The sequence below is a fragment of the Mangifera indica genome, chromosome 2 (genome assembly GCF_011075055.1).
Source record: "Mangifera indica cultivar Alphonso chromosome 2, CATAS_Mindica_2.1, whole genome shotgun sequence".
Taxonomy (NCBI): Eukaryota; Viridiplantae; Streptophyta; class Magnoliopsida; order Sapindales; family Anacardiaceae; genus Mangifera; species Mangifera indica.
The window spans coordinates 8,663,481-8,674,671 of NC_058138.1; the positions used below are offsets into that span (position 1 = coordinate 8,663,481).

General features: G+C 31.1%; 1 protein-coding gene and 1 non-coding gene across 3 annotated transcripts; both read right to left on the bottom strand.

Moving 5' to 3' along the window:
• Window positions 1-878: 878 nt before the first annotated feature.
• On the bottom strand, window positions 879-6,428 carry LOC123209388 (eukaryotic translation initiation factor 2 subunit beta-like). Of its 2 annotated transcripts, none has more exons than XM_044627427.1 (10): window positions 6,278-6,428; window positions 5,989-6,041; window positions 5,421-5,529; window positions 5,237-5,292; window positions 5,082-5,136; window positions 4,899-4,990; window positions 3,799-3,944; window positions 3,485-3,627; window positions 3,299-3,384; window positions 879-1,299 (listed from the first exon to the last, which is right to left on the bottom strand). In XM_044627427.1, the coding sequence occupies exons 2-10, from the start codon at window positions 6,031-6,033 to the stop codon at window positions 1,222-1,224; spliced, it is 810 nt and encodes a 269-aa protein (XP_044483362.1). In that variant the 5' UTR covers window positions 6,034-6,041; window positions 6,278-6,428; the 3' UTR covers window positions 879-1,221. The 2 variants fall into 2 exon arrangements, with proteins under 2 accessions (XP_044483362.1, XP_044483361.1); XM_044627426.1 differs by having other exon boundaries at window positions 5,421-5,532.
• On the bottom strand, window positions 1,719-1,792 carry LOC123209853. The gene has a single exon (XR_006501160.1). It is a non-coding gene; the product is annotated as a small nucleolar RNA SNORD34 (small nucleolar RNA).
• Window positions 6,429-11,191: the final 4,763 nt, after the last annotated feature.

Below are 11,191 nucleotides of genomic sequence, written 5' to 3' on the forward strand. Positions count from 1 at the left end.
TAAAAATCAGAAATCAAATTGTCGAGGCTGCAGCAGAACAACATTAAAACACTTATGATTACGAGAATGAATACGACTAAAGAGAAAAGAGAATTGTTCCAACTCCAATAGATAACCCAACTGATGAATTGTGAGTCGTCAATACTTCAGGGAAGAATTATTAGTTCAGGGCTTTTGAATATACTGGAGACTCAGAGAGAGGCCAAAACTTCCCAAAATAAGTGACTTCGAGTCTTTGGTTAGATGAAGAGTAGAAAACCACATTGTTTTGCCTCCAATAAAACAGAAAAACCAATGTCACTTTATTTATTTATTACATTATGTTACAGCAGTACAAAACATCGATTTTTATTGATAAAATAACAGTTGTTTACATAAATCAAACAGTTCACAAGCCTGTCAAACCTTATGCCCAGAGGTTTGAGTTTGACACTACAAGAATTAGATTGTTGTGACAGATGTTCATGTTTTTAAAGTGGAGTAAATCTGTTCACATTTGATTTACTTCGTTGGGTGATTATCCAAGAGAGATAGTTGAATACCTCAAGGAAAAATTATTAGAGAAGCAGACGTAAGCCCAGCTGAGTTGAGATCAAACCACTATATATCTTTTGTTACCGTATTACTCTTTACCCAATTTACAAGTTCATATTTGCTTGCTTGTAATTGTTTACACTCAGATGTTGCACTAATAGAACCAGCAAATCACAGATTAAATAAAATTTACATATTATAGCTGAAAAATAACTTTAGGACCTTTCAAAGCTTAATATGCCACACATTCAGATCGCAATTCACGGTATTTCACCCTTAAAAGCAAACCATATTTTATCTTTTGATTGTTAGGAAGGCAATCGAAAATAAATCAGACACTTGAATTGTCTTAAAGAGCACAAATTAATCAATGTTGGTCAATGTCTGCTAGACTAACATTACATTGAACTCTGAATAAGATCATTCATCATTTGGCAAAAATACAATAACATATCATCTCTGTTTTCATCATCAAAACCCCACCCTAAAAAGAAAATAAATAGACAACAATAGGCTTCTAACTTTATGCAGTATTAGCTCATTCAAAGAGTGAATGAGCTCCTGACGGAGAGTGAATTTTTCCCATTCGCAGACCACAAAAATGTACAACCAATATAATAAACAGAAAATTCCATGTGGCACACTTTTGATGCTTTGCCAGGTGAGGTATAACATAGACTAAAAAGCTTAGGTACCTGTGTTCCTACGGCCAACACGAGCAACAAAACCAGCTTTGATTGGAGCAACCGATCGTCCAGACCCACACTGCAACAATAAAATCAAAAGATTAACTGCCTTTATGGATACCAGATTAAAAAATTTTATGCATCCGAAAGATAAAATAGGAGTTTAAATGAATTCGAGATTAATTAAACGTAGAGTGATTCACTATGAATCCACTTCTAGTAACCCAAAAAGAAAAATGAAGAAAAAATACATTAAAAAAAAAATTCCAAGACAACATTCACAGTAATAAAACAAATCCAGGAAAACCACAAAGGCCTCAGTATCACTTCATTAATCAGTCACTGTAAGACAATCTGACAATGTAGGCAATTCTTGCATCACAGGCCACCTATTGAACGTTGCAGAAAACAAAAAAAAAAAAAAGGAAGAATTTTATTGACATTATTTTTCCTTAGAAATTTTCCACTGAAATTAACTGCAAAGAAAAAAACTCAGATAAAGGCCTCAGGACTACATCAGTCACTCATTAGAAAATCTGACAATGTAGGCAATTCATACATCATAGGCCACTTTATTAGAGATTGACAGTAACATAATTCTATTCTACAACAAACCAAAAAGAAAACAAGAGAGAGAGAACATCATGAAGAAGAATAATCTTAGAAAAATTATACTCCTAGACAAATTTCCATTGTAACCCTGAAAGAGATAACTCAGATAAAGACCTCAGTACTACTTCAGACAATTACCCAGAAAGAGATACTTATATTCCTAGACAAATTTCCATTGTAATCACCCTGAAAGAGATAACTCAGATAAAGACCTCAGTACTGCTTCACTTGTCAGTCGTTTGTTAGACAATCTGACAATTAAATCAAAGGCCAGAAAATAAAAGATTTGCCAATAACACAATCCTAATTTAACACCAACAAATCAAAAAATAAAAGAACAAAGAAAAACCCAACAATCTGAACTTTTAACAGTTTTTCTCCCACGATTTTCCAGTGTAATTAGAACCAAGAAAAGAAATCTCCCACACAAGCCTCAGGAATACTTTTGTTTGTCAGTAACAGGTAAGACATCTTTCAATGTTGGGAATTCTTACATCATATGCCACCACAAAGCCTATAATATTTATATATATAACTGTTTAGTAAAAACTTAGGATTTTGCGCATAGGTTGGGATATTGCAACTAAATTATCTGACTTAAAAGTTTGAAACCATTTGTCTAGGCTACCTTATAACCACATTCTCTCTCTACCAATAAAATAGGATTACAAAAATGTTTATTAGCTGGTACTGAAATTTAAAATCACAAAATAAAATTAAGACATCTTAACCCTTTATGATATCCCAAACAATATCAATTCTGAAATTGAAATAGCAATTTTTCAAAGAGGAATCAGTAACTAAATCTCTCTGTCATTGATACAACAATCTGACAATTAGGCAATTTTCAAATCATCATATCATAGCCTCCTTACAATGCTATGTGGACACAATTTTGAGTGCACAATTGGGTACACAAATGATATATCATCATATGATTGAGTGTTATTTTTTTCTTAATTCAAAATTATCCAATGTGTGTTTAAAACTGTGTACACACAGCTTTATTTAAAAAAAAAAAAAACAAAAGGACAACATGCCAATATAGGCATCATCATTCTTTTCTCAATATCATTATAGTTAATTTTTCAATACATAAACAGTCTTTGAGTAGGCCTCAATAAATATTTCATCTCAATCATTGACATACATATGACAATGTAGGTAAAGTCTTTAAATCATCGTAGGCCACCCTGGTGTGAAGATTTTGTTAAAATTCAGAAAAGCCTTTATTATGGCATACAAAAACGACAGTTAAATCAAAAACATTTTAAAAATATATGTTATTTATATTTTAATAGCCTATGTCCATTTCTAATATATATATAATATTGAAGAATAAAACAAACATTTAAAGTGACAAGAAATGGCCAAACCAAGACCAAATTACTAGTTACACAACACCAGGTCAAAAAAAGAGCAAAAACACAACAAATTAAAGATAGGAAGGCGTATGGATCTTCTACCTTCTCACATCTGAGGAAGAAGAGACGATTTTCCTTTGAAAGTATCGTGTCAGGACTTTTGCACCCAAGGCAAATAACATATTCATCTGAAAATGTTGACAAGACATCAATATATAAGAATGAATATGAGAAACACTTCCCAGTCAATTTTATATCTGAGACAAAATTTATGGACAAGATACTTACTAACATAACGACGAAGTATTCCTTCAAAATTCTTGGGAGCAAATCTTCCTTTCACAACCAATCTTTGTTGTCCATCAAGCGATCCACTTGTACCCAGTTCAGCAAGCAAAAATGCCATTACATGGTCTGGCTGCCGGTGCATGCTATATTGTTTTCAATAGAAGACAAAGGCAAATAGATATTTAATAGGAAATTTCGTAGCTTATAGCAAATGCAGAAAGAAAAATCTACATTCCACAACAATAAGATCAATGAGTATCAGCATATCAAAAGAAAATGAAGCAAAGGACTGGTGGCAAAGTACAGAAACATACGTCTTGCAGAGATCCATGAAATTAACAAAAACAGTTTTCTTTGTTCCCTCACGAAGAACTTGAGGAGGTCTCATAACAGTTCTACGCCTATCCCCTGCGAGTTCAGGATTATTCTCTCGGAGAATGTTAAAGACCCTACCAAGAAGCTGCAGATACACAAAGAAATAAGCATCAACAAGAAAAAGAAAACCACATTCATCAGTGCCTTGTAAAAGAGAATAAACAATTAGTACAATAGACAACATTGTCTATGCAAGAGTAAAGATACATATAGAAAACATATGCAATGAGCTATGCCAGATATATTTCTTAACAAGAAGCCAGTTAAAATTGACTCAGCAATTATGATGAAATAGATATGCACCCTTCAATGTATTAAGGTAGCAGTAACCAAAGATCAGCTAATTTAAATTATAATACATATATAAAATTAAGAGACTCTACTATTAACTTGTGAGGTAGGAACTATAGGATAGAAAAAATTTAAACAGAGATTCTACAATTTACATGAACCTGAATTGAAGAAAAAGGAATCATTTCAACATATGAGCCCAATAGATGTCATTTAATTATAATCGCTTCAGCAACCAGGAACACTGAAGGCAGAAAGCCATGGTAATACTACAATACTTTTGTAGAAGCATCTGCTAACACAAATATACTGAGCAGCAGCTAACACAAGGACAGCTACAAATTTCCAACACTCTAACCCAACAGCAAGCAACAACTCTTGAGTCATTTCGATATGCTACAATGCAATGTAAAATTGAGGAGATCTTCTGCTTTCCTTTTCAATGATTCCAACTTTCATAGTGGTGCCTCTTTTGCTGTTTGTTTAGTGAATATTTAACTTTTTATACACAAATTTACCGTACACACATTTCTATATGCCACAATGAAAATAGACCCTTTTAGGTTGAAAGTAACATGGGTATACACAAAATAAAAACTTCATTGTTTGCCATTACATACAGTGTATCAATAAGCTTTCAAATTTATTGTAATTTGAAAATTAACAAATAATAACAAACAGCTACACGGTAATGCATTGACCAAATAGTATAAAATAGACTAAGATTATAATAAAATACTTGTTATACCTCCTCATATTCATAATCACGATCACTTCCTTCCCATGGATAAAGTTGTTGAGGTATAGCCCTGTCTCCTTCTTCCTCCTCCCCCACATGATCTTAATGGGCAACAAAACAAAATTTCTTAGATTATATAATTAAGTATTCAATGTAAAATAAAATATGCATTTATTAAATTCAACCTATTACCATCAAAATCTTCTCCTGCATCCCCACTCTCCTCATTCAATATATTGGTTTCAACCTACAATTTTTAATAAAGAATTACACGTCAACTACTGAATAAAATATGTAGTATTTCAGCCAAAATAAGCCACTATCTACTTTAATCGCTTTCTACTTACTGGCTTCTTCTTCTTCTTTTTCAAACCAGCAAAAGTACTTTCAATCCCTTCGTTGACTGTATGAAAAGAAAATAAAATTAAGCATCCAATAAAGAGGTAATTCGTGTACCACATCCTCTAACGAAAAATTAATAGATTTTAATTCATTTATCCACAAAAGTAGTTATCTTAACTCAACGAGTACCTGACAGTGCCTCAGTTTTATCAGCCAAATTGTCCACAGAATCATCTGCAGAATCCTGTATTGCAACCTTCTTCTTCTTCTTCTTTTTAGTAGGATCAAAAGGAGCAAGCTGCTACAGAGCATATCATTAAATAAATAAGCCAAAAAAGCAACTAAAGTTAATCGACTCTGCTAAAATAGTCCCAAAAATTAAACAATCAGATCCAAAAAAAAAAAATCATGAATTTAATAACCACAAGCCATAAACACTAAACAACTTCAACCCTTGAGATAAAAATAAAAACAATAAAACTATGTGTACCCACTTTAGGTACACAAATGTGTACACATTTATATGTGTCATCATGTGATTGGATTATTTTGAATTAAGAATAAAACAATAACCAACCATATGATGACACATATGAGTGTGTATATATTTGTGTACCCAAAGTGGGTACACATAGTATTGCTCAAATAAAAAACCCTGAAAGATTAAGCATTGTACCCGAATTTAACAACTTTCACGCCGAATTTTTCATTTATGCAGGTATCAAATTGAAACAAAGTACACAAAAAAAAAACTTACATCTGCCACCTCGTCCTTCATATCATTCTGATTTTCGTCCGCCATTACAAAACCTGAAATTTCAACTAAATAAATAAAACCCCCAAAAAAACAAACATAAAACTAAGTAATCAAAGCACATATCGTTGAAGTTGATAATTTTAAGATCAAATAAAAGCAAATAAACCCCACAAGGCTAAAAAATTCTACACATTCCCGAAATATAAAATCAAAAGATGCTCAAAGAAACCCTAAAGAAGCAAAGCGGTCCAAAAAAAAAAACCTAAGAACAAAATATGAAAAATCTTACAATAACAATCAGAGGGTTGCGCGTTAAGTGACTTTTGTTTTGCAGCTGTGCTTTGAGCGAGCCGGATTTGGCTGCTTCCAACTATAACTAAAGAACAGGGTTGGCTACGTCGCCGTCTGCGTTGTGGTTGAGCTTCAGCTCCCTGAACCTCTCGATATTTATAAACACTTAAATGGGCCTGATGTGAATCCGTATGTTTTTGGGCCTTGCTTTGAATTTTTTTCCACTGGTGGAATCTCCACCCAGGTTCGCTCGAAAATGCATTTGATTTAGGAAAATTATTATAAGTAATATTAGAGGCATATATATATTTTTATATATAATTTAAATATATAAATAATATATTATTATATGATTAAATATTATTTTATTTTTAATTTAAAATAATTCAATTACATAAATTAATTCAAAATATATCATTTATATATCTAAATTATATACAAAAAAATATGTACATATAATTTTATTGATCACATATTATCCTAATAAATTAAGTTTTATTATATATATTATTTTTGTTTAGTTTGTTAGTTAATAAAAGATTTTTTTATTCCCTTTCTTTTAATAAGGCAATATGTAAGAAATATATAAAATAATCTCAATTTTCTTATTATTTATTAATTTCATTTAGGATAGAACCATCCTTATCATCAAATAAAATAACAAATAAAATCAATCACTGAATTTGACTATTTTAACCTAAGTAATTCTTTATTTGAGATAAATTGTTCTTCGGTTAATAGAAAATTACCATTATATAATCTAAAGAAACTCAAATTCATTCATAATTTTGTTCACAGATTCTCCTTATATCGTGTTTGTTGCTTAGGAGCTAAGGTTACAGCGGGTCAATCTCCCCTCAATTCGTAATATTCCCCACTATTGAGAATTTGAATTGTTCGTTAGACGCAATGAATTCGTTAAACATTGCACTTCATTTAAAGAAAGGATGGCCCAAAATGACATCGCGGCAAAAAAAGCAATTCCGTTAAATTTCATTATATTTCGTTATGAAAAAATTCGACGGAGCGTGTGTGAGGAGTGCGTGTAAATAGAGTGTGAAGTGCGAATTAAATTGAAATTGATTTGTTAATTATTTGTTTAAAAAAGAGGGCTCCCTTGTAATAGCATACCTTATTGAAATATTACATGAATTGGTTTTTGTTGTGTTTTGGAATTTCTCTATCAAAGTTCTTTTTCTTAAATTTCTTACTTTGTTTTTGAAATCATAGTTTAGACCATAACATTTGGTATCTAAACATTAAATCTTGTGATGGCAAAAGAAATTAAAGATCAAGAGCTTAAAAGTGATTAGTCCAAATAGTACAAAAGGCAAAAAATCATCATCAATGTTGCTCAAGGATTCAATTGATGAACTTAAGAACTTGATCAAAGGATTGAGTGTGCAACAATAAGAGATTATGTTCAAGTAGAAAATGGTTCATTTAATGAAGAAGGCACTTCATGAGTAGATCAAAAGAAATCTTGGAATCAATCAATCAAACTGGAATTTCCTAGATTCAATAAAGAAGAGTTTGATAGATGGTTTCTTAGAGCAAAGAATTTCCAAGACCTGACACTCACAAATATTGTGCTCGATATCATTGTGATAGTGATAAAACTTTTTGGAATCTTGTTTTGCTTAATCTCCTTTTATTGATTGTATTTGAAACTTACTAGAATTTGAAGACAGTATTGTGGTAAAAGTGATAAATAATTACTCTCGGCTATGTAAATAATAATATGTATGTGTGTGTATATATATATATATATATATACACACACATACATATTATTATTTATATAGCCGAGAGTAATTATTTATCACTCTTACCATAATACCATCTTCAAGTTCTAACAAGTTTCAAATACAATCAAAGTTCATATATATATATATATATATATATATATATATATATATATATATATATATATATATATATTTATGTATGAACAGTGGTTATATATATGTGTATATATATGTGATAAATTGGATTCATATCACTGAACAGTGGTTATATATGTATGTATGTATGTATGTATGTATGTATGTATATGTGTATATATATATGTATGTATATGTGTGTGTGTATGTATGCGTTATAATGGGTTTGACTATACACACCTTAGTGTACCACATATGGGTGGGATAATTCCCACTTTTACATGACAAACATGTACACTCAAGAAAGCTTATGGGTGTAACAATTCCTACCCGTACATGGTCATAACTGTCTTGTGTGTACACTATATGAGTGGGAGTTGTCCCGCTTGTACATGTATACACACAACTCATGTGAGTTGTCTTTTGGTCAATGCGTACACTCGTATATCCCCTAATTAATTCTCTATGATTCTTGGCATTCAACCCAAAATCATAGGATTTCAACATTAATCAAGATGGGATAAAACCTATTATTAGCCAATTTTGAATTTCAAATTAGGTAACGTAGATTGAGTTATTAAAGATTACCATACTAAGGTCCCAAAATCCAATAAAATATATTTCGAGTCTATAGAACTTTTTATGTTTCTAAATTCCTCATCTAAAATCCAGACTGAATCTAATTTGAACAATCTTTATGCCTTCAAAGTTCATCAACTCTTTTTGTTTGTGACCCATAGGCTTTTCACTAAATCAGTAATGACCAGATTCTTGACAGAATTTCAACTTACCATCCATCCGACACAAACTAAGATTGACCTCTAGTAAATATATCATAGCCACCTAATTAGTAGAGGTCAACATGTAACCTTTTTAACTCATTAGTGATATAGTTACTCATACAATTCGATATTTGTGTCATACGATATCTCTTCGAGGCTAAAGTGTAAATTAAGTATCTCCCTCGAGGCTCTCTAAATTATATAAACTTACTTTTGTCAATGACCGAATAATATTGAATCGAGTATCAACTTAATTCCACTGTGGTTACAGATTTAGTTGGTCTTAATTGAGATATTAGCTCCCTTATTTAGGAGTGAAGAATCCTTTATTGATTTACCATAACCTTCAGATAGATCACGATATCACCAATCACTACCTTTTTGGCAATTATTAATTATACTATGTTGGTTCAGTGGCATACCATACCGATTTTTATATAAGACTGTTTAGTGACCTCAAGTATAAGGATCACATATACCTTCATTCATTAAGATGATATTTTCTATAGACACTAGAGCAATCATCCATATAAAATCTTCTTAATGGTTACAATGCGTACTCATATGTTACACCAAGTTGTCAATAAATAACTTTGACACATGATAACTATTATTATCTTTCGATGAGGTTGTTCAACACTATGATAACTTTATCACTATTACCTATGCCCTTTATTATGGGAATATCATAGTTATGAACATTTTAAGAATAACCACCTAATATGCACATAGAGTTCTTATAATTAGATGTCAAACATTAATACCCTCATCACGGTAAAACTATTCTTATGACAATTTTCTATTTTAAATAAAATATAAATAGTATAAGTGTCATTTTATTAATTAAATTTCAAAGATTACATTAAATATCAATTGTGACGATAAGGGCACTACACTAATATTCTTCCACTTGCACTATAACTAATCAGATATATATATATATATATATATATATATATATATATATATATCATGCTTCTGTTGCAATAAAGACTTCATCAAACTTTGTATAGTATTTTGTTTAAAGCTTTTCTAGTTGACTACCCTACCATTTAGGCAAAATACAAATCCTAATTGGGATTTGGAGTTATTACGACCTATTTGAAAACTGACATCATTGTATCTTTGCACAATGAGCTCAAACTCTCTTTCATAAACCAAGAATATATCTTTAGTGCTTTTAATGTACTTTAGAGTGTTTTTAACAACTGTTCAGTGACTCGTTCTTGGATCCAATTAATATCTACTATAAACGCTTAAAATGTATGAGACATCAATCCTCATACATAGCAGATGTACGTGATTGATCCTATGGCAAAAATGTATGGGATCAGTTTCATCTTATCTATTTTTTCATGTGTTTAAGGACATATTTCACTTGAGAGATATATGTCATCACTCATTGGAAGATCACCTCTCTTGGATTCTTCCATGCTAAATCTTTTCAGCATTTTATCAATGTATATGTTTTGGCTTAGTCCAAGTAGCCTACGTAATCTATCTCAGTAGATCTTTATACCAAGGATATAAGTTGTTTCTCCTAAGTTTTTCATAGAGAAACACTTTAATAATCAAGTCTTTATTAATTGTAAGTTTGATATATCATTCCATGCTCCCATGACCTTTTGTATACAAATGGCTTATCTTTATTTTTTTATGAATTTGAATTCTCTCAAGACTTCATCAAAAAGAATGTTCCAACTTTTAAAAGCTTTTTGAGTCCATAAATGGATCTCTACAACTTGCATACCTTGTTTATTTATCTATCAAGAACAAAACTATCGAGTTATGTCATATACATATCCTTTATTAGGTTTGCATTCAAGAAATCAGTTTTGACATCTATTTATCAGATTTCACAATCATAGTATGTAGATATTGCAAGTTATAATGGACTTCAACAACCTAACTAGTGAAAAAGGTTTCATTATAGTTTATGTCATGTTTTTGAGTAAAACCTTTTTGCAATTAGCATTGCCTTATAGGTATGCACATTACGTTCCATGTCAGTCTTTTTTATGAAAACCCATTTACACCTTATGAGTTTTACCCCTTTAGGTTGATTTACTAAAGTTCATACTTAGTTTTGGTACATGAAGTCTATTTCAGATTTCATAGCTTCAAGTCATTTAACAAAGTCGGGATTTGAGATAATGTCTTGGTAAGTCCTAGTTTCATTATCTGAAATGACCAATATGTTGCCATGCTGAGTCAAGAGATAACCAAACCATTTTGGCTCGTGATGTA